The sequence below is a fragment of the Nicrophorus vespilloides genome, unplaced genomic scaffold, assembly GCF_001412225.1.
Source record: "Nicrophorus vespilloides isolate i.1.1-1 unplaced genomic scaffold, Nicve_v1.0, whole genome shotgun sequence".
NCBI classification, from domain to species: domain Eukaryota; kingdom Metazoa; phylum Arthropoda; class Insecta; order Coleoptera; family Silphidae; genus Nicrophorus; species Nicrophorus vespilloides.
The window spans coordinates 39535-65788 of NW_017098281.1; the positions used below are offsets into that span (position 1 = coordinate 39535).

Genomic DNA, 26254 nt, shown 5'->3' on the forward strand with positions numbered 1-26254 from the left:
ACAAAAATAACACTATCCTAGTAGCCCATATGCAAATGCCTTTCATTTTGTCTGTTTCTCTTTTTTAAAAGGACAATGCATATCAACAGGAGTGCTAACAGAGCAATTACTAATCCCACTAACGTATACATGGCATGTTTAAAACCAGCTGCAGGATCTGAAAATATGAGATTGCAATATATATTTAATACATCTATTTTTATAATATTTATATTATAAATGTAATAGATCATATAACTCACCTGGACTATAATGGAATTCTTTTGGTTTCGAATTCAAATCTGAAAGCATCTTCATTTTTGGTAGAAGCTCAGTCCAAAACGATATTTTCCTATATTTTTCAATGCTATTGTTTGTCCATTTATTTAAAAATTCATTGAACTCCTCCACGTAATAATCGTTATGGCTATACGTTCTCCATATTTTATGATTATTTGGAGTTGGATTACTACAAGTCCAATAATAGGTATAAATTAATTATTTTCATATATGATTTTACCCGAATATGATAAAATTAGTCCACAGTTGCTTTAAATGCGTACTGAATTTAGTTTCGTTCGAAGTGAATCTTCTCCTTCCTAATTGATTGAGGAGAAACGGCCCAAAGAGGAGAAGAAGATCCGTCGTAAAAGATGAATCTGTTGCATTCAATACAAATCCAACTTCATCTATAAAGTAAGCATAAATTGGTTGACTATAAGTTTCTGATAATTCCTTAAGCTGTGAAATCTCTGGTCCCTGTATCTTGGCCTCGAAATCCAAAGTTTTCAGTTGTTCCAACAGAGAACGAGCATCCTGTTGTGCAGGCATCACGTAACGCCACTTCAGAAGCTCAGCAATTTCTTCTTTGTTTATAAATTGATAACGTCGGAGTATCTCCGGTATCTTTAGTTGTTCCATGAACTGCTGCAAGTTCATAGACCCTTGGCTCGCCAGCTCCATCCACTGGCCTAGATTGACGCGAATTAAATGAAATTAGAAAGTCGATTCAATTACTTACTAAATTGAGGATCTGCAACTGGTTTCGATATTCCTGTTAAGAGAGGAACTTGTATGTAAGTTCCTTCTTTAAATGCGCGAGATGGCTCTATAGGTAAGTATTGATCGGATGCCGGAAGAAAGGTATCAACCACGGGCATAAACGATTCCGGAGCATATCCCGACTAAATATTTTTAAAATTATTCAAAGTATATTTATAATATTTATCTATCAATTACCTCTATATATTCCTCATAAGCTTTCAATATATCTTGAGTAGATTTAGTTCTCAAACATTGTAGAAGTTCGGTGTAGCTATCGCAACCTAAATTTTTTATTACTTTCTGCGATGCATGGAAGTTTGTAGTAGGCGCGTGCCAGGGTGATAAAACGCTTCCCGACGATAAAATAGCTTTTTGAAAGAGTCCCGAAGTCCTAGGTGATATCATATGATAGACCACGCTAGCACCACCGGACAAATGTCCGAAAAGCGTTACTTTATCCGAATCTCCACCGAAATGCGGTATATTCTCTTTTACCCAAACCATGGCTAGATACTGATCCATCAGGCCAAGGTTCCCGCGAAGGTCCGCTGTTCCAATGCATATAAACCCGAATACGTTTAAACGGTAATTCACCGTTACCACTACAATACCCTCCATGGCCAGATTCTGTCCAGGAATGGGAATTTTGTTGCTCTTCGCGTACTCAAATCCTTCAAAAATAATCAACACTGGAACCGAACCGTACCTTTGGGCATTCTGAAATTGAGTCTCTTATTAATAGAAAATTGGTTTGGTACTATGAATAAGGTAACTTCAGGAATCCACACGTTTAGGTATAGGCAGTCTTCATTGTAGTTATCCATGGAAGACAACTGCGGACACCTCGGAGCGTATTGGTAGGCTTGCAAGGTGCCGTTCCAACCTCTGTGCTTTTGAGGAGGCTGGAAGCGCAAAGGGCCAATAGGTGGAGTAGCGTAAGGAATTCCATAATAAGCAAAAGATACTTTTCCTGAATCACCGTACAGTTTTGTCTACAAAGTTACATAGTCATTAATCTGTTAAGATTTTGTTGAATAGAACTTACCCCAACAACGCTTCCTTGAGGGATGCTGATGGAAGGTCTTCGATCTCTACCGGACTGTGATCTGAGGGAGGAAACGGCGAGGGTAAGGAAGACGTAAATAACGTGGAAAATCATTTGTTATTCGTGACGGATATTGTTGGTTTTTTCGTAGCGCGTTGTTCTGTGATGCTGCGCAATTGAAATAATAATTTCGTACATACTATATCCAAATCAAATGGATCAGGTGTTTGTATGTGTCCATGTATATGGATTTCCGGTCGTTGGTCGAGCATTGTTCTACATCCTGTCCATTTGCGCAGACACCTACATTCGTGTCTACGCCATGGAACCGTGTTTCCCCCAGAGAAATCCCATTTGCCCCTTCGGTTTCGGCCATATGGAATCCGCTGCGAGCTAAATAAGATAGACACGTATTTGTATATACATATATATATAAATACAAGAGAAGAGAAAAAAAAAGGAGGCAACGCGTAATGAAACGAGTTACTCCTTATATGGTGACACGGTCTCTGGCACGGATAACATTATTGCACATATTTTTTTATCTTATATGGCTACATTTCCAATCGTGCTTGCTGTTCTCTTGCATTACAGAATATGGGACATGAACGAGACGGCCGCTCTTTAGCACTTGGAAACTTTCGTCGCTTCGCCAAATATAATCGAAACGCAATAATAATAATACGCCTCGCCCGAAAGCCTGCTCTGCATTTTTGGCGCAATCTGAAAGGCCAGTGAATCAACCTCTAATTCCAATCAGGAACATTCTGGATTCGATACCTCACGGTTAAGTTAATTATATTACTTTGCATTAACCGCCAGATGCGATTGACTCATCAATCTATAGTCTATCCTATATTTCCTTCATTTGTTGCTTATTATTTTACGTTTTTTTTTTGTTGCCAAATAAATAATTAATCTTTTGTTCCTCCGAAACGGAAACTGTGACACCTAAATCCAAATGACACTAGCAAACGCAAAACAAAACAAAAACAATTGAATCACATCTGTTTGGATGTCGTAATTGATCATCTACTTAACACTATTTTTTTTTGTTTAAAATTGACCTACATCTGATTCAACGCCTTTTCATCATTCTTTTTAGATATGGTTTAACATTTTAATATTGTTAAATTAAGTTATGTAAAACTTTTTAATTTGAATTTCATTTATTGAAAGTATACTAAATTTGTATTAGTAAAGAATAAGTTTTGTTTTGTTTATATAATAATAAAAAACGGAAAGGCTCTTGAGATATTTAGCTATGAATGAGCGTAGTGTTCTTAGGTTCTTGATGCTAATTATGAAATGATTTTGGAAGAGGAAAAAGTCAGATAGGGTTGTTACAGACAGTATAAAAACTGTGTATAAAAGTGAAGAAACCTCTGGCTGAGGTTGTTTGTGTATAGGCTGTTTACTTGATGAGTGTACTACTGTTTTGGTATTCTGGGGGGATGTTCAATGTTGTTGGAATTTTTTGGTAGGGCATGTGCTGGTGCGAGCGAGAGTGGACGCGTGTGGTTGGCTTTCGCGTACACATGCATATGCTTGTAGTACGTTTTTGAACGAAAGTGGGGTTTATAAAGATCTAAACTCATAGTGTCTTATGCTATTATTAGTTAGATACCTACTATATATCTTTAGACTAACAAGTTTTCAGAGAGCGTTTCTCTCGCAGAGTCGTCGTCGTTCCACTCTCCCGATAAAATTACCATTATTGTTACTGCTGTCCTGCGACCGGCCATCACCATCGTCTCTGCGGAGGATACCCACGCGAAGGATGCGCGCCTGAGGAGACCATCATTCCAGCAGGTTCGGAACATTCTCGAAAGGTACGTCCTAAAAACAATGTTGCTATTCGACCTGTCACCAGGACTCCTCTTCTACTAAACCTCATCTCCGACCAATCAAAAATAAAAGGAATACCGCCACAGACAGTCTATATTTAAGTGTAATTTCGACGAATCCTTCGCACGCACTCGGTCTCTTTTACACATTCTGAATCACCTGAGAATTTTTAGTACACATTTTCGGATTCACCGCCTGAGCATGTGATTGATATTATTTTGCTCAATTTTAATTCCTAAATCCATAAGAAAATACAATGCACAATGCTATCGCACAAAGATGCGCGTCCTTCCGAAGGCCAAAGGATGTGAGAGCCTTTTCCCGGAATATTAATGGAGCATTTGCATGCCGTTTACGATTCCCATACGTGCGGCGAAACCCACAGGAGGTTGGCGCCTTATCAAGGAACCACAACATCCTGCCACAAACCAACTTATACAAGATTAAGGTCACTGGATATCAAAACAATTGGTAATTTTCCTGCACAAAACTCTTAAGGCATTTGAACTTGAGAGAGTCTGGTTGCCTATACAACGTTAATTATGGATGGAGTTTGAAATTGAACAATATTTACATTTAATTATGGTTCTGAACGAAATCCTAAATGTATTGCATACACAGAACAACTGATTCAATATTTTACTTCAAATTAAGACATTCTATTTCCAATTTAAGAAATAAAATTTGTTTGATTATTTTATTTAATACTAGAATAATAATTTATTTGAATTAATTTGTATCCCAATTACGGATTCAAAATCTGTATACTTTATAACAGTTTATATATTCAAATTATGTATTTCAAAAATTTTAATATCAGAATGTTGATTTATTAATTAAAATTGTATAAATTAATTGTACCATAAATATTTTCTATCGTATAAAACCACTCTAGAATGCAATTAATAATCAATACTTTAAATCCGTGACTGTGGAAGAAAAAAATGCGACGACGATAAGATTAAACCGTTAAAATTACATGGAACTTACATTTAAAGTGACTAAGCGGATAATCAACAAATAATCCTTTTTTTTATTCCTTAATGTTGATAAGGCACATTTTCCTTGTAACCTCATAAAATCACGTCAACGCTAATAACATATTGGTATTACGAAAGAAAACAAAATCATCGAGTTATTATTTTAAAGCGATGATGAATTTGTTTGTCTTCAACGTTTAATTGAAGGCGTTAATTGAATCATCTGTGATGATGAATTCCATTAAGGATTGCTCTGGAAGGAAAAAAATAAAAAAGTGAAGATCGTGCAGAAATTATGACTGAGTCACTGGAACAATTTTAGCATCGCTCTGTATATCTTCGATCAAATTTAAATAAAATATTTATTTTACGTTCCTTTATTCCACCGAGTTTATACGCCTTAATTGCTGCACTCGCATTCCAATCAGAAACCAATTCCGAAATTACATTCGCACCAAGAAAACAACTTTTGAAATATAATTTCAAACTAACTATTTTTAAACATTATTTTGTAAGCAATTTTTTTTTTCTCTGCGAGTAAAATGGAAACAATTCTAAGCGCAATAAATCATTCATTTATTAAAGGAAAATTTTCTGATACGAAGTTATTAAAAGCATATCTGCTCTTACTTGTATTAAAACAAATAGTAACAGAGCTATAAACGTTTCATTTATAATCTTTAACTGAGTTTAAACACTTGAATTAATAACATAAGAAAATACAAAATAATAATCGTTGATTATAGAGATATGTATGTTTTTAATTACAGCATTTTATCAATACTAGATGATATTTATAATGGGATAAAAAATAACTTAAAATGATAAATTTTGCGGAGAGAAAGATTGAGATAGGTCTCAGTGAATAATCATTCTATAACCGCGTAATTTCATCGATGCATCATTAAAAAAAAATAGAAAAAAAATAATGACGATTACATCTATATTTACCGATTATTCATTCTAAAAATGGAGTTAAAAACACGTCCTATTTGGATTGTTTACTAATGATTTTATTGTACCAATGAGAATTCGCGTTAATGAGATTACTTTTCATTTTGATTTGTGTTATCAAATGTTGTATATTATGTAGGCGTTACAATGTAAATTTGTAAATATTCATTTAATTTATAATTAAAATATTGAAAAAAAAAAACAAATGTATTTAAAATATTTGCAATTAATTTTGTAAATATTGTGAACTTAAATGTGATTTAAATATAAAATTAATGACGCTAATACTAGAAATATTTTTGCTAAACGGAAAGGGTGTGTCCGCAGGTAGAATGCTATTAGTCTATAGATAGTTTGATAATTAGTAGATAATTTTGGGGTAGTTTCCTGCGGTGGGGGTGGATGTTCTTGTATATAAAGAGTTTAGTTATATATTAATTTTGTTAATTGTTGTAGGTAGTTTCAAAAGGGTTAGAAGGATAACGTTCGTACGGGCCGAAGAGAAGGTGCTCAGTTCTGGTGGTCAGATCGCGTAGTTGCGGTATCGGCAAAGGTAAAATGAATGAGAAGGGGGAACCGTCAGCCTCTGAAAGTCTCGGCAACGATATGAGAGATTATAACGAGGTCGATGTCGACAACGACATGGCTGCGACCGAGCGCGAGCTAGCCGAAGACGCACAATGGAAGAAAATACAACAGAATACGTTCACGAGATGGGCAAACGAGCACCTGAAGACTGTCCAGAAGCAGATCCTGAACCTGGAGACCGACCTCAGCGATGGCCTTCGCCTTATCACCCTCGTCGAGGTGCTGTCCGGCCGTCGACTGCCTAAGTACAACAAGAGGCCGGCCTTCAGGTCCCAGCAGCTCGAGAACGTCTCCGTCGCCCTAAAGTTCCTCCAGGAAGACGAAGGCATACGCATCGTAAACATAGGTAAGCCCAAAACGCAACCGAAACATCAAACTTATCACCGTTTACATACGTTGCTCAACTAACAATAAACAAATCGACCTTTCGACAAATCGAAAATATATTGGATACGATTTTTTTAACAAATTCATTTCTGCTTTTTTACGAACGATAAGTACTTTTGAATACTACTTAAATCGTATTTTCTTCCTGTGCGCTTTCGTTTCGTACAAAGTGTAGAGAGTTAAGTATAAAACTCGAATTCGCCGCTCCGCGGTGCAAGGAAGTTCAAGGTTGAAAACATCCAAATGTAGTTTTTTTTTCTTCTTGAGCGTTTTTCTTTTTCTGGTGCCCAACCAGTTTAACTTCTTCGCCGCGCCGCGTATATTACATCACCCCCATACGGCTACAGAAGAAAAAAAAACACAAATAAAAAGAAATTCCGACGAAGCTGTTTGCTCTTTATCCAACGATACGTTACGAAGTCGTTGTTTTTTTCTATATATATATATATTTTCCCTCTGTTATTATTATTGGTATTGGTATAGCTTCCTGCGATAAGCGTTTATCGGAGTTTACGCAACGCTTGAAATGTAGGAACGGCTCTTCCACGGGTCCCGTGGCATTCCTCTGGTCCGGTGATAACGAGACGATGACATCACGCCGAAGAGGCATGACATCACCTCGGAATTGACCGAAAGAAGAGGAATTTGCTGATGTCTTTTATAATGAACCGGTAACGACCGACCGAAATTGCTGAGTTCGCGGAAAACGACAATTTAAAAAAAAAACAACAAGAAAATATGCTGCGGCGAATGATTTGATTGATACGTGGTATCCAGGCCAATCAATGTTGATCGGAGAGCACCTTGGAAGGAAAGGCTTCAGCCGTGACATTTGTCGCTCGGAGTTGTCGGAGTTGTCTGTTCCATCTTCTAATTGGCGACAGCATCAATTAATCAATTAAAGCGCTGAGCGAGCAATGATGTCATCGTATGAAGTGCATTCGCGATGGCGGAAAGCATAACGAAACATCCGTTTTGGGCGTCAGCTCTTCATTTCCATAATGCAGAAAACAAGCAACAACGGCAGCAAAAGAATAAGAAGAGGGAACGGTTTGTTTCCATTTAAACGGACGGTTGCGTAACGCGCAAGGTTGGCTTGTTCCTCCAGTTTCATACGTCTTGTTTCTTCGCCCAATTTAACATGTAATTAGATTGCGACTGGAAGCGACGATAAAACTACAACAATAAATAATTATTCGGCCTCAATACAACGCTATCTTTTGCGCATTCGTTGTTCTGTATATAAATATATATATTTTTTTTGTTTGTTTCGTATTTAAATTATTATATATGTATGGCACATTATGATAATCACGTCGAACAACATTTACTTTCGCTTTGGTAACCCAAATCGCGGTCGTCCAGGAACTCGTTGTGAGGATCATATTTTATTTTGTTCACGGCCGTTCGAAGAGGTTACAACATAATCCTAAGACGATACCGACAATTTCAATTGAGTCATCTTCAAACGAAGTTTCCAAGAACTCATATTTGATTCATGTAGGCATGAATCGACAAGAAAGTCGAAAAATCTTTGAGTTATCTCTGTCACCGTGTATACATTGCACGATTCTAATCTAATTTCTAGTTAAACATTGGAATTTCCTTACTGACGTCAATATTTAACAAATAAAAACAACATTTTAAATTTAAAAATATGTACATAATAAATATAAACTCACTCATATTTTCTAAGTAATATAAAGTTTCAATTGTTTAAAATTTACAAATATAATAATTGCTTTAAAAAGTAACATTGTTAAATTAATTTAAAATTTCTATCTATATTTATGAAATTCAAACAAATGTGATAATTTACAATAATTGATTTTGTAAACAAATGTAATTAACGTTGCAGTTAATGCTTAATAAAAATTGTGATTGATCATAATTTTAATTGCGCCAAAGCTTCTGGCAACCGTCCATGATATTTTTTGCTATAAATCACTTTGATTTACATCATAAACACTGAAATCCGATAACCATGCATACATTAAATTTTCAATTGGAAATAAATTTCGGTATCAAATGACTACCTTTAATAAAACGGAAGATGTAATTATCGTATTTCCTCTAGAAATCAACATAAATTGCGCATTTACCACTCTATAAATCAATAAAGAGAAAACAAAAAATATCAGTTGGAAAACCTCAATCGGATTTATTGTCAAATGAAAATGTCGATTAAGTTGTGAACTAGATTTCTGTGAAATTGAGTTAAAAATAAAACTGTAAACGATTCGACATATTAAATGGTGGAAAGTTTTAATAATTACGATACGTAAGTTAAAAAAGAAACCGTAAACGACATTTGTCATCTGTCGTTTGTACAGAGATATATAAGAAATAATTGTCTTCAGTTCAAGGAAGTGAATTCGTTAAGCTCTCTTCGCATGAAGATGATTAAGCTGCCCGAAATAAACAAATTTACTTCTTAATTAGTTTTCAGTCAAATTGCAGAAACAATATTGTGTACATATTCAAGTTTATGTAATTTCGGTATGCAACTTGCACAGCATTTGGTATTTTCGTTAATTTAACGGGAATTGTTCTGTTTATTCATTGATGATGATATCGTTCCGCTGCATTTTTGACTGATATCTTTCTGTTTCAAGATTAGAAAGCTAAGTACCAACGCCGTTTCATATCGCGATAACAAACTTGGTTTGGCTTCTATAAATACGAATATTTTGGCTTTATCCATTTTATAAACGAAATACAATATTAGTCACAGATAAGGAGAATATTGTAAACAAAAAGAAATACAGCGTTTTGGGTATTTTATAGACTTATTTTTAAGGAAGGACATAGGTCGATAGCCTGGCATAACCCGCGCCGTTCGAATGTATTTAAATTTATACTACTCTTCTCTTTGCACGAGTCTTCTTGGTTTCCAACGGATCAAAAAAAAATAATCGTTGCTTTTTTTCTATTTCCGCGAGAACGCGAAAAGCGTAATCGCGATTCGGGGTTTAACTGTAACGACAACGAAGTTGCGGTATCAGAAGAGGAAGTCGGTGGAATTTATCTCTTGGTCATACGGTTAAGAAAGAGAGAAACACGTACTACATAAATGAGTATTTACGTTTGCTTACTTTCTAATCTCTCGGTTTATGTTTATTAAGAATGTAGACGGATGGACTCGTTCGTTGGGCCCAAAGCCCAACCCTACTGAATACATCTTATGCCTCATCGTCTCATGGTCATCCCTCTGGTGAACCGAACGAGACTTGACGTCGCAGCAAATAATTGCTATTTACGACGAGACGAGATTTCATTAGGCTCTCTTGTGCGGAGGAATGCAAAATCTGGTTAGAGATACATATATGCAGTACATCTCGTCGTTCCGAATGTGCTCTGTTAAGTAGTTAGTATCGATCGAAAGTATTACAAGGCAATGAGCGAATAACAATGAGCTTATAACAACTAATAAAAATAACATGAAAAAGAAACAAACCTAGTCCGTACCATATAAGACTTTAATAGTGCAATGAGGTAATCGCCAAGGAAACAAAACTGGATTCCTAAATCATTACCAATTAAAATTTAAGAAACAAATAGAGACTCAGGTCGTTTCAAAGTTACAATAATAAAATCGAATTTCGGGACGATCCATTAGCATGGAAAGATTACATCATAGCGTTCAATGCCGAGAGAGCGTGAGGCCACTGTAATTAACGATTTATTGTATTTTGTTTCGCAGATTCCACACATATCGTCGATTGTAAATTGAAGCTGATATTAGGTTTAATATGGACGTTGATCCTGCATTACTCCATATCTCTGCCCATATGGGAGGGCGAAGACGAAATGAGCAACGGTGGCTCTGGCCCTACACCCAAACAAAGGTACCATTGTCCATTGTGTTTATGCTCGATTCAGACATTTGCATTCGGCCTCTTCTTTCTTTCAGACTAATGAACTGGATCCAAAGCAAGGTTCCGGAGCTGCCAATTAACAATTTCACAACAGACTGGAATAGCGGTAAAGCCGTCGGTGCTTTGGTCGACGCTGTCGCACCAGGCTTGTGTCCAGACTGGGAGGTGATTCGATTGCATTCCAATATGTTGTTCCCCATTACTAATAGCAATTTTCTATATAGGATTGGGATCCTAAAGATTCTGTGCAGAATGCGTCTGAAGCTATGGGGTTGGCCGATGACTGGCTCAACGTACCGCAGCTCATCAAACCCGAGGAGATCGTCAACCCTAACATCGATGAGCAGAGTATGATGACTTACCTCTCCCAATATCCCAATGCCAAATTGAAGCAGGGAGCGCCCATCAGGCCGAAGACTAACCCAAATAGGTAACTATAATTGTTCATAACATATTTTGAACGGATTTCATTCAGATTCTTTTTTCACGTTTAGTATACCTCCGCCTCGGTAAGTCCGGGTTTTTGGACGACTGTTGTATTGTTTTATTTTTGTCCTTTTTTTTTAACAATAATCCGTTGTTTATTTTTGCATGTGCACTAATTACAACTCGATACGCGTTTTAGCAAGCAAATGCTTTTTCTTACATTCCTCTTTGCATGTTTTAGAGTCAGAGTTTACGGTCCAGGAATCGAACCAACTGGACCGGTTGTCGGAGCTCCGGCTAATTTCACTGTAGAAACCTTCTCCGCCGGTCGCGGCCCAGTTACCGTCACCGTCGAGAATCCCAGTGGAAAGTCTGAACCTGTTGATGTCAGATTTAACAACGACAGGAATTTGACCTATTCCGTGGCTTACACTCCATCCGCAGAAGGAAAACACAAGATCACTGTTAAATTCGCCGGTCGTGAGGTCGTTAAGAGCCCTTACTATGTCCAAGTAGAAGGTCATGCAGGAGACTCGACTAAGGTCACAGCATCCGGACCTGGTCTGCTGGCGGATGGTGTTTTCGTAGCAAGAGGCACATATTTCGATATCTTCACTAAAGGTTTGTTGACTTGTGGTTACTTTTAAATAGACATTAAATTAATTTGTATTATCTCCTTTAGATGCTGGTAAAGGAGTCCCAGAGGTGGTGATCTTGGATCCCAATGGTAAAAACGATGCGATTCCTGTGAAAGTCCGCCAAACGTCACCTGATGTTTGGAGGTGTGAGTATCTGGCGTCTACGATCGGCTTACATTCCGTGAACATTTTCTTCGCCGGAAGAAGCATTCCAAATAGTCCCTTCGGAGTGAGAGTGACGCCGGTCTCAAATGCCAAGAAAGTTAAGGCCAGCGGTAGAGGACTGCAGGCGAAGGGGGTCCGTGTCGGAGATGATGCCGATTTCAAAATTAACACAGAAGGCGCTGGAGAAGGACAAATCGATGTTAATGTTATTGGACCGGGAGGAGTCAAGGTGCCTTGTAAAATAGAGAAAGTAGATGGTTACAATTACAACGCCGTTTACCAGCCGAGCAAGGAAGGAAGATATGTGGTTATGGTGACGTTCGCCGGTCAGGATATTTATAGGTCACCTTTTGAAGTAAACGTAGGTCCTTATAAGGAAACGATGATCAGAGCTTATGGGCCTGGTTTGACCGGCGGTGTGGTCGGTTATCCATCCTTATTCGTTGTTGAAACTAACGGTGAAACTGGAGCATTGGGCTTCAGCATCCAAGGGCCGTCACAAGCAAAGATTGAATGCTTCGACAACGGAGATGGATCTGCAGACGTTAAATACTACCCGACCGCTCCCGGCGAATATGCAGTGCACATTCTCTGCAACGACGAAGACATTCCAAAAAGTCCTTACATTTCTCAGATATTACCCATGACAGATTATTATCCCGACAAAGTAGAAGTGTATGGACCTGGTATAGAACCTAAGGGCATTCAAAAGAATGTCCCGGCTAAATTTACTATTGACCCAAGGGCTGCTGGATCAGCGCCAGTCGATGTCAAAGTTGTTGATGGAAATTCAAACAGCTTGGACGTTCAACTCATTCAAAAACCAGATGGAACTATCGAAGGAGTATATACTCCAATCAGTGGAAACAAACATACTGTTCAAGTAAACTACGGCGGAGTATCTACGAAGAATTCGCCTTATAGAGTCCATGTCACTGAACCAGTCGATAGTGGGAAAGTTCAATGTTTTGGACCCGGTCTTGAAAACGGAGTCAAAGCAAACACAAGGACTCATTTCAATATCGATGCTAGGTATTTCATTCCCTTTTATTATTTAACAAAATTCTTACATGTCTTCATAACTTCAGGGAAGCTGGTGAAGGTGATGTCGAAGTTTTGCTAATAAACGAAGATACCAAACAACAAATTCCAGTACAACTTACTGATAATGAAGATGGTACATACACTGTTGACTACGAACCTCCATCTGCTGGTAACCATTCTATGACCCTCCACTACAGTGGTGAAAAGGTAGCAAGTACTCCAGTGAAGTTCGCAGTTGTTCCTAACGTCGACATATCGAAGATCAAAGTTGATGGCCTTGAACCAAGTGAGTATTGTTTAAAAATCCCTTAAAAAGTTATCTATCAATCATCCAGTCAGAGTGTGTTTTGTCATGTATCGCCCCAAATCTTCACACCAAATTTTCATATATTTAGCGGCCCCGGTGAACAGCTTACAACAGTTTAGAGTCATCACGCAAGGTGCTGGTAAAGCGGAATTTTCCATATCTATCACTACTCCATCAGGCAGTAAAGTGAAGGCGCATGTAATTCCAACACACGAGGGTTACCTGGTGAACTTTACACCTACTCAATTAGGAGAGTACTTATTGGGCATTTCTTTCGGCGGAGAGCCGATCTCGCAGAGACCTTATAAGATTACATGTCTAACAGGAAGCGACCCTTTGAAGGTAAAAGCGTCTGGGCCAGGTCTCCATAGAGGAGTTGTGAATAAGCCAGCCGAATTCATGATCGATACACGTGGTGCCGGCCAGGGTGGTCTTGGTGTTACCGTGGAAGGCCCCTGCGAAGCTGCAATCAATTGTCGAGACAATGGCGATGGCACTTGCTCAGTTGCGTATCTACCAACAGAAATTGGAGATTATGGAATAAATATAACATTTAATGAATGCCATATACCGGGTAGTCCTTATCAAGCTATAATTGTACCAGAAATTGATATGCATAAAATAAAAGTTTCTGGTTGCGGAGTTCAATTACATGGTAAAATGTGTGTGTTGTTTTGTGTTGTTCGCATTTGGCCATCAAACTATATTTTTACAGAACATTGATAACTGCAGCGCTTTACTTAATCGCATGGTGTTTATAATACCAATAATTTACAATGAATTCTTATACGTGTTTCATTTCCACAGGTGTTTTTGCCGATTCTCCGACTGATTTTCTTGTCGACACTAGGGCTTTGGGGAGACCTGGTGAAACTGATGATGGTAAAGTAACTTGCACCATCACAAGCCCTTCGGGAGCACAAACCAAGAAGAAGGTTACACCACAACTGGATGGAACATACAAAGTTAGCTACACTCCTTTCGAAGAAGGCAGACATACTATTGACATCTTCTATGACAACATGCCAGTGCCAGGATCACCGTTCGTAGTAAATGTGAGACGAGGATGTGATGCCAAAAAGGTCAGAGCTTACGGGCCCGGATTGAAACAAGGCTTCGTAAATAAGGCGAACGAATTCACCGTTGAGACAAAGGGAGCTGGTACTGGAGGTTTAGGCCTTGCCATCGAAGGACCATCCGAAGCAAAGATGACATGCAAAGATAACCGTGACGGTTCTTGCTCCGTAAAATACATTCCTTCTGAGGAAGGTGAATATGACGTGACCATTAAGTTTGCTGAACAGCATATTCCTGGATCACCGTTTAAAGTTATGGTCGAGAAGAGCATCGACGCCAGTTTGGTGAAAGCCTACGGACCAGGTCTAGAACCATCGAAATGCCGTGCCGGTGTACCAACTGAATTCACTATTGACGCTTCGAAGACTCTGCGCGCTCCATTAGCCGTTAACATAATCTCTGACCAAGGTCCGCTTCCTAAGAAACCAGAAGTTATTGACAACGGAGACGGCACTTACAGAGTTAGCTACATTCCACCAGGCGATGGAGCTAAGCTTCAAGCCCAGATTACTTACAACAACAAGGATATTCCAAACAGCCCATTCAACATGAAGGTTCGTCCTTACGCAGAGCCAGACAAAATTAAAGTCAGCGCAAGCGAGAGCTTCCCTGCATCTTTGCCAGCTACCTTTAAAATCGATACAAATGAGGCTGGATATGGTGACTTGGATGTTACTGTTAAAGTGAGTTATTGTTATACGATAAGTAGTTCTTCATTACATTTTCAAATTCTCTAGGGACCAGATGGAAGCGTCAGACCATTAAAATTAACCGACAACGGTGATGGAACATACAACGCAACCTTCGTTCCAGACGATTGTGGACGATACAAGGTCGAAGTGCAATATGCTGGACAAGAAGTCCCTGGAACACCTTATATTCTTCAAGCTTACGCAACTGGAGATGTGAGTATTATGAAATGAATATTGAAATCATGAATGAATTTGTATTTTTTTTCTTAGGCTGAAAAATGTAAGATCACCGAGGGAGTGCAGAGGAATTTGAGCAGCGGAGAGGAATACCGTATCACAGTAAACACGGAAAATGCGGGTATAGGTGCAGTTACGTGCAAAATCCGCTCAACTTCCGGAAGGTTAGAAATACTGATTTGTAATTGTATATGGTGTTAACTGGTCTTTTCTAAATTTAGTGATTTGGACATCAATATATTCGACAATGGTGATGGAACCTTTACCATCTTGTACAACGTTCAGGACGCTGGAGAATACACAATCAATTTGAAATTCGGCGGTCAGACTGTTCCCGGTGGCTTCTACACATTCACGGTGAGTCTGCCAAAAATAATATTTCATTAATATCGAATATATTCAATGGACCTGATCATGCCAAGAGTCGATAACGTAACACGTGTAAACTTCAAACGCCAGCCAAATTAAAGTAATCGTCCAATCGAAAAGTGCCAACAAGTTTATTAGTAAATAACTTTCCGGACGATTTACAAAGGTCGTTTTCTCCTCATAATCTACCTTTGTTAATCAACATTTGAAACTATTATCCACAATGCCTTCTTCAGTAAGACAGAAGGCGCTTGCCAAGTTCTATAAAAATAGTAATAATCGTACGAAAAATCAAGACAAAGAAACATCTGGAAATGCTAGAAAGAAATCTCGATGTTTATTTTTATAAAAGTCGCTTTGCAAAAAGCGTGTATATTAATTAAATTTTATTAACGATGCGAGCATATTGGAAACGTCGTGAAAACAGATTTTACACGAAAATGTGTATAAGCGGATGCCAAAATGCTCGGAACTAAATTTAACTACAAGTGAAGAAAACATTCTAAAGACGTATTAGAAAATAGTGGAACATGTTTTTAAGGCTTTGAATATAACAGGAATTATTGGAAATACGCAGATTGTTGGAATTTGCTGAAAGCAATATCATCAGATTTCGATAATATCGTGTGGATGTAGATTTGAACATTTCTCTCTCTCTCTCCGAAGAGCAATATCTAAAATAACTCAAGATTTATTGCGACTTCTCTTTCGGAAGGAGTTGCAGCTTAGACGCGTAAAGTAAATATTTACGAATCAATAACTTTCGAACGTGTTTATTATTCTTCCTCATTGTAGTATCGCGAAGTTCGTAAATGTTTGTTTTGCTGCTCCGCATGGAAATATTCGCATGTCACAGCTCGTGAATCACGCGATATTTTCGGTATCCTCCGGATGGGCATGTGATTGATAATTCAGGATGGGAGAGCGAATCCGAGAAGCGGACGTGGATTTGGGTTTGAAATGTGCCAGAGGGATTTTATATTTAGACGTCGGGCAATAAAATGCAAAAAAAAAAAGAAATTTATCATAAACATATATGTGTCACGCGGACGAATATCATTTTCCAAAGTAAACACACGTCCACGGACCGCATTTCATGATTGCGACATCTCGAAAAGATCTGACCCATCTGAATGCCTCTCATCACACATTTCACTTCCACTTCAGCAATCGTCACTATCACTTCAATACAACAAAAACGAATTGTTAGTTACCACTTAAGCCTTCTTCTACTATTTTTGTGTACAACTAACTGATACATTGTCAGGACTACTTTATGTTCAAGCATAGTTTTACTTGTCCTATTACATAAAACTCTACATAGAATTACTGTCTAAATGTATCTTGTGTTGTATTGTAGTAATATGTCAAGTGACAAAATTTCTGTTATCTGCCACTTAAACGTTTTCAAAGTTATCATAATATATCATAACCACTTTAAACTTCTTATGTTACATAATTTTTTTTCCACGAGAGGTAGGTAATATCGTATTGGAATACAAACATTCAGTTACAATCTTGTATCTAAATAGTAGTACAGTCTCATTTTATAAGTGCTTTGGAGATCGTTGACTTTAAATTGGGGACCTTGCGTATGGTGCAGAAGCATCAAGATATGCTAGCGGCAGGTGGACAGCACTTCTTACGTACATCCAACGCAGCTACCAGTGCTGGTCTTCATGAAATTGCTCTGGAATTTGGCGGATGTGATCGATATTTAGGACAGATTAAATATAGAAGATCACTAAAATACATATGTTCCGGAAAGAGAGGAGAATAAATGCGAAATCAAAAAAGACCACATATATAAATATTCTTTTATTATGCGCCCCCGTGGAATATAAATTCTGGGAAACATGTGGCCCGCTTAGTTTATTAATACAGCTTTCGTCTCCATCCATCTCGGATTCTTATTTGCGAATATCAAAGAAAATATCAAAATTTCTTAACTATTTTTTTAAATTATTTTATATATTATTATAACTAAGAATACTATATAATTTTATATGCATATACTTTCAGAGTCGTAGATTTGATGATATTTCTCGAGAATCACACATATCATAACAAGTATCGCGCAATATAAAGTGAATTCGAATTGGTAAAAAAAACCTTGTTGAGATTACTTTCGTAATTGGAGTATTAATGTGCTTCTACTTTTTCGGTATTTTTACACCGGGTCTAAATTTAACCGGCACCAGCTAAAGTGCAGGCGTTCGCATAACACCGAATAACCACTTAATAAATTGCCATGAATTTATACGCAACTATAAAATCCTCAGACACAATGGAAACGGGCTAAACCGTTGATTTATTGTTGTCAAAACACGTTCATTATAAGCGAAAACAAACAAATGAATGAAATTAAGTAATCCTTTTATTCCAACGCGCGAAGCTAAATTAAATTAATCACCTGTTGACAGTTTAGAAGATTACAATAAAAACATATTATAAATTTGTTTTGAAAATATATAATAATAATATTTTGTTTCCAAGTTTTGCATTTTATTACTTGGATTAATTGATATATGCTATAAGAAATTTAAAGTTACAATTTTAGAAGTTGTTTGAAAAGTGCTTTGTTTATTATATTTTGTGAAACCTTGGCATCTACCTTGCATTTGAATCGTGTTTTGTTTGTTTTTTCTTTTCTTTCTATTTGGATCAATCGATATATCGCATTACAGAGTCCAAAAAAACACACATTCGAAGAAGACATGACCACGAGTTATTACACAATTTCGAGTATTTTTAAAATAATGAAAAAAATATATGTATGGTATGGTCCGAGAAAAAAATTGGCAAAACAATTACGAGATATCGTGGTTGCACCTGTCGTGGATTGCGTACCAAAAAGTCTTCGCTAACTTTTTAGTATGCACACATATACATAAAAGTATGTTCTTCTCTCTCGACAACTAAAATTACATGAGATCATTAAATTTAGATGCCCAGGTGTTAATTGGTTCTACGATCCTCGAGTGGTCTTTCTGGTTCTTTCGATTAGGTCTGCGATCGTAATCTCTTGCCACGGTCCGTGGCAGATGATATTTTAATATAAATTCTCAAAGAAAGAGACAGTTATAGAAGATCTAATTTTGTGAATCTGGACTGGGAGGACTCCCACCTCGGACCAGACGGAATACGTGACCGCCCCCGAAACGTTTCCCTCTTCTTCGATATTAATTACAAACATTGCACATCTAATTATAAACCCCTTGCATGTGCGTGCATAATCAGACATGCAATTATTTCGTAATTTTTTATTGGATTGCTTTTGGCATTCTGCGGAGGCGGCCGCGTCGATTTCTTGATGGAAACCCGAAATATCCGGACTGATCGAGTGACGTCGCGACGCTTTTCCGCTTTGTAGTTAGGGGCACCCACTCAGCAAATCGGGAGGAGGCGGGAGGGACGCTCTGTTTGCAAAGAGTATTAAATTCGATTGTCTTTCAGTTAGTCTTTCGGCTCTTAACCGGTGCTGTCGCACGAAAAAAAAGAATAGTTTGTTAATCACAGTTGAATAGGTATGTCCTGCAAAGCAAGTGCGTGACTTCAAATTCGCTAACAAATTCGATTTGCTGTTACGATTTTTGGAAATACAGATCATACACTGGCCCGACATTTTAACTCGCTTTATTTTTTCGATTCCAGCTTTTTTTCAATTTAAAACTATTTTATATAAACTAACTTTTATTATAAATTTTCTTTAATAGCTTAAAATAATATGAAATTCAGATTTACTTTTATTTAAGCTACAAGTAATTCATATAATTCACAATTTTTCATAATTTTCGAAATATATCTCGTTCTTTTTTGGAATGATCAACAAATATATTTCTACCATTGTATATGAATCAGTATTAGGTATTATTCCATCATTGTTATTCAATATATAAAAGCAATTCATATTATTTCTATATAAGTTACATCCATTTAATAAAATTAGATATTTTTAATTTAATCCATGAACCAAGAAATTTGTAAATTGAATTAAAAATATATCAAAGATTAATATTTAATTTCAATTAAACAAATTTTAACAAATAAAGTAAATGTTGTCGATGCCAATAAAAAAAATAAGCGAAGAGGAATATTTAGTTTCATTTTAATATTATATTTCGTGAAGGAAAGAGTAATTTCTCAAGAACAATAATTGTATTAGTTTTTAAGAAAAATTGATATTTATTATTTAATAAGAAATAGTTTAATCAAATATATCACATGAAAGTTACAAGAATGAAAATGAAATTATTTTATAAATATTTTTTGAATATGTATGAATTTATGTATTTATGTGTGCAAAGAGCCAAAAGCAATATTTACGATTTGTCGGTTTTCAGTGCCATAATATTTGCAACAATGCATTATTTGTGTTAATCAAAAGAAATAAACACGTTTGTTGGCATTAAGACCGGAGGCGGACCTGTGAGTTTAAGAATAAATGCAAATTGCGTCAACAAAAGCCCGATTTTCAGAGGTGTGCTTCTATCAGTGTCCCCCCATGAAGAGTGACGTTGGGTGGACACTCGGTAAAGGTATAGCTGCAGACACTATTTTTAGATGTTCTGAAAGATCGTAAATTGGTGTTTGGCCTTTGCTGAAAGGTGAGAGCAAATTGAGCATATTAATGAGCTATTAAGATCGAGCGAAAGCCGATCGTTTTGGCAGAAAGTTTGGCGTAAATCGTTTCGGTTTTAATTGATGGCATTTATTAGGTATGCTTGAGTATTCATTTCTGCGGAACAGGCGGCTGTCTTGGAAGGCGTCGTCGCGTTGCACCTGTTGAGTATTGCTCAAGCTTGGACACTACTAGGGTGCTACTATTTTGGTAGAGCCTGCCAGGATTGCAAATGTAAAGAACTACGGAATACCGCTTAAATTAATTACTTTGTTGCGTAATTTGCATATGCACCATGTACAATGATGTTCTCTGATTTCAGGCTGAAGAAACTACCAAAACTACTGAGCAGACCGACTGCATTAAGAAAACAACCACAACATCGTCGACTACCCAATCTTCTACCACCAAGCAGGCATATCGCTCTGTCCATTTAGACAACATCCCATTACCTACCACTGGAGGTTTAGTAGTTGGTAAGTCTATTTGTCACAATCACTATACTTTTTCGTATAGCGAAGGACGACGGCCGAAAGAAACATGTTTATATGAACGGTTAAAAATATCAATGGAAACCATCAATTATGTGCACGGTACTCCTCATTTTCCACCCGCGCACATTTTTATTTTACAACTTTGTTTACATTTTTTTATTTACATGCCTCCGAACGCATCATAGATTTGGAACGGCATCCTCAGTTGAGAAATCTACTTCGAATGTTGTTTTTGCAGAGAGTCTTAGAAATACCTGAGCCCTGACACATTTTGCGCGAAAAAAGAAAAACAACATCGAAGTGACAAAAAAAGTAATAGATATGAGAGTAAGCAATATATTTTCAGATTTGCTTCATACTTTATGAGCAGTGTTTATTTATATAACCAACAAGAAAATATTCTCTAACGTAAACAATTTTATATTGTATTATAGATTTTGATGATTGTCTTAATTTACTATTTGGCTTATTATACTGATCATCCATTCACATAGTACCTAAAACACATGTTGCTTAACTTTAGGAAGCTTTGAGATATTTGGTAATAATAATAATACAAAAGGAAACTAAAATACTTAAAAATATACTGTTTGTTTTTTAAAGTTCAATAGAAACCAAAGCACTTTAGAGAATTGTGTAGTAATAATAAGCAGTTGTACTTTAAGTGGAATATATTCTTAGAAATATCAACAGTCAATTGGTGGGTGATGATAACAAAAAGTACAACGACTTTAGTATTTGTGTTGATGGATTGTCCACAGCGCTTGTTTGTTTTGGATCGTTTAGACGTTTACATTTTTTCCTCGTCCAATTAAAATTGTTTGTAGTCATCGCATCTAGAGTCCGTTCGCCTTGCACTTTCCGTGATGTTTATGAAGAAGAGCTTAAGTCCCGTATAATTTACGGGCATATCTAAAATTACTGGTACTAGCCATCCAATACGCCCAGCTATTTCTGCTTGGATATGTCTTATGGAGAGTGTTCGAATTCAGGAATCGAAAGTTCCGCCGAAAGATACATTCTCGGTGTAAATATTTGGAGCATGATGGAACAGCACAAAAAAAAATGGTTATTTATGTGGTAGAGCTGTCTTTGCCTCCTCCTCCTACTCCTCCTCCTCTTTGGAATACGGAGTCCAGGACGGCGCCATCGCGGGGGCGGTTCATTCAAGTCCAATAAAAAATCCGAATTGCGGCGTAACGAAATTTTTATACGAAAAACATATCCCTGATATTTTTAGATGTCAAATATTACCTACTTTACATATTTCTTAGCTGCAGCTGTCGCCATATTCGCCGTACACACATTTTTTTTCGCTCCTCCAAAATCCGTGTAAATCCACGTCAGTCTCTTGAAGATATCCTCACGCGCGACTCCTCCTCTATGCGCTCAGTACCTCTGCAACCACCGTCAAAGCATATCTTTCTAAGCTCAAGTTAATACTTTACTTTTACCCTGATATTTTTCAATATTTTTGCTTCATCGAACTTAATCTTTATTCAATCCATGAAGAAAGATATGCTTCACTAATAGAAAATGTTTTCTTGGCTAAAGACGCCTGAACCGCCTAAGACCACTTGGTTAGATACCTCCACCTATTACTGGGATAAGTACAAGTGCATAACTCATTCTGAGTACGACGGCAAAGGATCTCCAGTAGTTTATATTAACGTTCCTTCAGTACCAATCGGCGGAAAAGGATTCGGTGTCGACTTCGCTCCGATATCTTTTCTCTCCTCATATTACATCCATACTCATAAAGGTAGATTCAAATTAGTTTTGAACTAATCCATTTCAATTGTTCTCTTCCCACAGCCGACATCAAAATGCCGAGCGGAAACATTGATAAGCCTTTGATTGAAGACAATCACGATGGCACGGTGAGCATTAAATATGATCCACGCGAAGAAGGCCTCCACGAGCTTGCAGTCAAGTACAATGGCGAGCATGTCCAAGGATCGCCCTTCAAGTTCCACGTTGACTCCATCAGCTCTGGTTACGTGACCGCTTATGGGCCAGGACTTACTCACGGCGTTACAGGAGAACCCAGCAATTTCACCATTTCCACCAAAGGCGCTGGTGCTGGTGGTCTGTCCATGGCCGTCGAGGGACCTAGCAAAGCCGAGATTTCTTGCCATGATAACAAGGACGGTACCGTCTCTGTTTCATACCTCCCAACTGCTCCTGGTGAATACAAGATCTCTGTCCGCTTTGGCGATAAGCACATCAAGGGTTCACCATTCAATGCTAAGATCACCGGAGAAGGAAGGAAGAGAAATCAAATTTCCGTCGGCTCCTGCAGCGAAGTCTCATTGCCTGGAAAAATCTCCGACGCTGATATTCGTTCTCTTAACGCTTCCATCCAAGCACCAAGCGGCTTAGAAGAGCCTTGTTTCTTGAAGCGCTTACCGACTGGTAACATTGGTATCTCGTTTACACCAAGAGAAATCGGAGAGCACGTAGTATCTGTGAAGAAACTAGGAAAGCACATTACTAACTCTCCATTCAAAATCAATGTCTGCGAACGAGAAGTTGGCGATGCTAAGAAGGTTGTAGTGTCCGGAGCTGCTCTCAAAGAAGGCAAGACCCACGTAGAGAATACCTTTACCGTAGACACAAGGAACGCAGGTTAGATATATAGAATCAAATATATAATTACATCGATTATTACATATGTATATTTAGGTTTTGGAGGTTTGTCACTCTCCATCGAAGGACCCTCCAAGGCTGAAATTCAATGCACCGACAAGGAAGATGGTACATTGAACATCTCCTACAAACCCACCGAACCAGGTTACTACATCGTCAATCTTAAATTCGCGGATCATCACGTAGATGGATCTCCATTTACTGTTAAAGTAATACAAGAGGTTTTTAAATAAACTTTACATATATTAATTTTTTCTTTCTTAAAAAAAAGGTCAGCGGCGAAGGCACCAATCGTCAAAGAGAAAAGATTCAAAGGCAGCGCGAAGCTGTACCAATCACCGAAGTTGGAAGTCAATGTAAACTCACTTTCAAGATGCCTGGAATCACATCTTTGGATTTGAGCGCTACTGTAACATCTCCCGGAGGAGTTACTGAAGACGCTGTAATCAACGAAGTGCAAGATGGCTTATATGCCGTTCACTTTGTACCCAAGGAATTGGGAGTCCACACCGTTTCTGTTAAATACAAGGAAATCCACATCCCTGGTAATTTATTAATTTCTATTTTATTTGGCGATTGGTATAGAGTTTTATATGGCACCAACAATCACCAAAGTTATAAGTTCTTGCCATTAATATTTAGACTACATTTAACATATACTTTTCTTAAATAATAACAGGATCTCCATTCCAATTTACCGTTGGGCCATTGAGGGATCACGGTGCGCATTTGGTGAAAGCTGGTGGTGCAGGTTTGGAGAGAGGAGAGCAAGGAGAGATCAATGAATTCAATGTATGGACCCGTGAAGCTGGTACAGGTGAATTGGCCATCTCCGTAGAAGGACCCAGCAAGGCCGAAATTAACTTCAGCGACCGCAAAGATGGCTCCTGCGACGTTTCTTATAAAGTCTCCGAGCCTGGTAAGTGGCGCTCCGATTAAAATATAATTAGATCTGCTGGTTGGCTCGTTGGCTGGCAAAAAGGTTTACCTGATATTTGTGGATGCAGAAAATATTTGGTATCAATTCAGCTCGAAAATATGTTGCACGTAAATTGGGTCTTATTAACACTTCGCGATGAGAAGCTTCGTTTGGCCGCGGGCCAGCGCCACTTCAAATCCTGACCACTTCAAAACAGTTATGACAAAAATTTAAAAATGTGCCTCAAGGTGAGCATGCTAAATTTACACCGCGGATCTCTGATTCATGGTATAAATTTCCTCCTTCAGTAGATATTAGCATGTTCAAAGCCAGCCAGCAGATCTCGCTAGATTCAGCTGACTCTAGTAACAAAAAACGCACCATCCATTCTGAATATTCGCAAATAATCATTCTTCTCTTATCTAAGGTGAATACCGTATCGGCCTGAAATTCAACGACGAACATGTGCCTGACTCGCCATTCAAAGTATACATCTCGCCAGCCGTCGGTGACGCTCACCTCCTGGAAGTTGCCCAATTCCCAGAAGGTAGTGTACAAGCTGACAAACCATCGCAATTTATCGTTCGCAAAAACGGAGCTAAGGGAGACCTCGACGCTAAGGTAAGCTAATTCTTAATTTTAGCTTGTTCCTATTTAACACATACCTTCCCTCTGATAGATCATAGGCCCATCTGGACACGAGGAAGATTGTTTCATCCAATTAATAGATCTTGAAGAGTATTCCGTGCGTTTCATGCCAAGAGAAAATGGCATTCATAAGATCCACGCGAAATTCAACGGAGTTCATATCCCTGGATCTCCATTCAGCATCAGGGTTGGAAAAGACACCGCCGATCCAGCTGCTGTTCACGCCGCCGGTAACGGACTTAGAGACATCAAAACTGGTATGTACTGAAATTACCTTTGAATATTTTAAATTTATTTAAAATTTTGTGCAGGTGCGAAAACTGATTTCATCATTGATACCGTAAATGCTGGAGCTGGAACTTTAGCTGTTACCATCGATGGTCCAAGCAAGGTATCTATGGATTGTACCGAAGTCGAGGAGGGTTACAAGGTGCGCTACACGCCACTCGCTCCTGGCGACTACTATGTCAGCATTAAATACAACAACAATCACATCGTTGGCTCGCCTTTCAAAGTGCACAGCGCTGGTAATATTTTGAATTGCAACGCGTTTTCTGCAAAACTTATTCATTTGTTTTATATTTAACAGGAGAAGCTGCTCACGTTGATATTGGTGCACAGGAAACTTCTTCGGTCGTCGTTGAAACTGTTGCTAAAGTTGGACAGGCAATTCAACCAGGACCAAAACTACCACAATTCAAGAGCGATGCATCTAAAGTCTCATCGAAGGGTATGGGCTTGAAGAAGGCCTACTTGGGTAAACAAAATCAATTTACTGTAGCCGCCAATGATGCTGGTAAGTATCTAAATACTATCACGAAATGCAAATGGATTAATTTATTTTCCTCTTAGGATCCAACATATTGTTTGTGGGAGTACATGGACCTAAGGGACCATGCGAAGAAGTCTTCATTAAGCACACCGGTCGCAATCAATACAACGTGAACTATTTGGTCAGAGATAGAGGAGACTATATTGTCATCGTCAAATGGGGCGATGATCATATCCCTGGATCACCCTTCAAAGTGGAAGTTTAAATTCTCAACTACTATTTTTTTTATTTTCTAGTATTTTAAGATTCTCACTAGCCTTTTTTTTTGTTTTCTCCTATTTTCGGCTTCATTATTATTATTCGATGGAATGATTTCCCCGCCAAATAAATTGTAAATATGAATACCGAAATGATGTTTATAAAGACATGTTTCTGGAACTCAAAAGTACAATGCTTAACATGACATGGAGAAATCATATTAATCGGATAATCA

The 26254-nt window shown here is 37.9% G+C and overlaps 2 protein-coding genes across 4 annotated transcripts; one reads left to right on the plus strand and one right to left on the minus strand.

The window, feature by feature from the left end:
• Positions 1-24648, minus strand: LOC108562061 (acylcarnitine hydrolase). Its single transcript, XM_017920251.1, has 8 exons — positions 24411-24648; positions 2069-2461; positions 1797-2015; positions 1219-1740; positions 1001-1163; positions 500-950; positions 243-448; positions 1-157 (listed from the first exon to the last, which is right to left on the minus strand). Exons 2-8 carry the CDS (start codon positions 2180-2182, stop codon positions 18-20), a joined length of 1815 nt encoding a protein of 604 aa, XP_017775740.1. The 5' UTR covers positions 2183-2461; positions 24411-24648; the 3' UTR covers positions 1-17.
• Positions 3734-26254, plus strand: LOC108562060 (filamin-A). 3 transcript variants are annotated; one of them, XM_017920248.1, is made up of 24 exons: positions 3734-3900; positions 6307-6784; positions 10529-10673; positions 10739-10868; positions 10928-11133; positions 11198-11212; positions 11371-11750; positions 11812-12964; positions 13021-13262; positions 13372-13938; positions 14091-15043; positions 15098-15265; positions 15323-15453; positions 15511-15646; positions 20602-20755; positions 22589-23401; positions 23459-23631; positions 23694-23967; positions 24102-24341; positions 24769-24962; positions 25021-25246; positions 25301-25516; positions 25579-25785; positions 25842-26254. In XM_017920248.1, the coding sequence occupies exons 2-24, from the start codon at positions 6409-6411 to the stop codon at positions 26024-26026; spliced, it is 7284 nt and encodes a 2427-aa protein (XP_017775737.1). In that variant the 5' UTR covers positions 3734-3900; positions 6307-6408; the 3' UTR covers positions 26027-26254. The 3 variants fall into 3 exon arrangements, with proteins under 3 accessions (XP_017775737.1, XP_017775738.1, XP_017775739.1); XM_017920249.1 differs by lacking the exon at positions 11198-11212; XM_017920250.1 differs by lacking the exon at positions 13372-13938 and having other exon boundaries at positions 3797-3900.

Excerpts from the sequence above, each read along its gene's own strand:
- LOC108562060 (XM_017920248.1), top strand. The coding sequence starts at position 6,409 with ATGAATGAGAAGGGGGAACCGTCAGCCTCTGAAAGTCTCGGCAACGAT. Across the intron at positions 10,674-10,738 it reads GGCCCTACACCCAAACAAAG|ACTAATGAACTGGATCCAAA; the intron begins GTACCATTGTCC and ends TCTTTCTTTCAG. Across the intron at positions 15,454-15,510 it reads ATCCGCTCAACTTCCGGAAG|TGATTTGGACATCAATATAT; the intron begins GTTAGAAATACT and ends TTCTAAATTTAG.
- LOC108562061 (XM_017920251.1), bottom strand. The coding sequence starts at position 2,182 with ATGATTTTCCACGTTATTTACGTCTTCCTTACCCTCGCCGTTTCCTCC. Across the intron at positions 1,741-1,796 it reads TAAACGTGTGGATTCCTGAA|AATGCCCAAAGGTACGGTTC; the intron begins GTTACCTTATTC and ends ACTCAATTTCAG. Across the intron at positions 158-242 it reads AGAATTCCATTATAGTCCAG|ATCCTGCAGCTGGTTTTAAA; the intron begins GTGAGTTATATG and ends TCATATTTTCAG.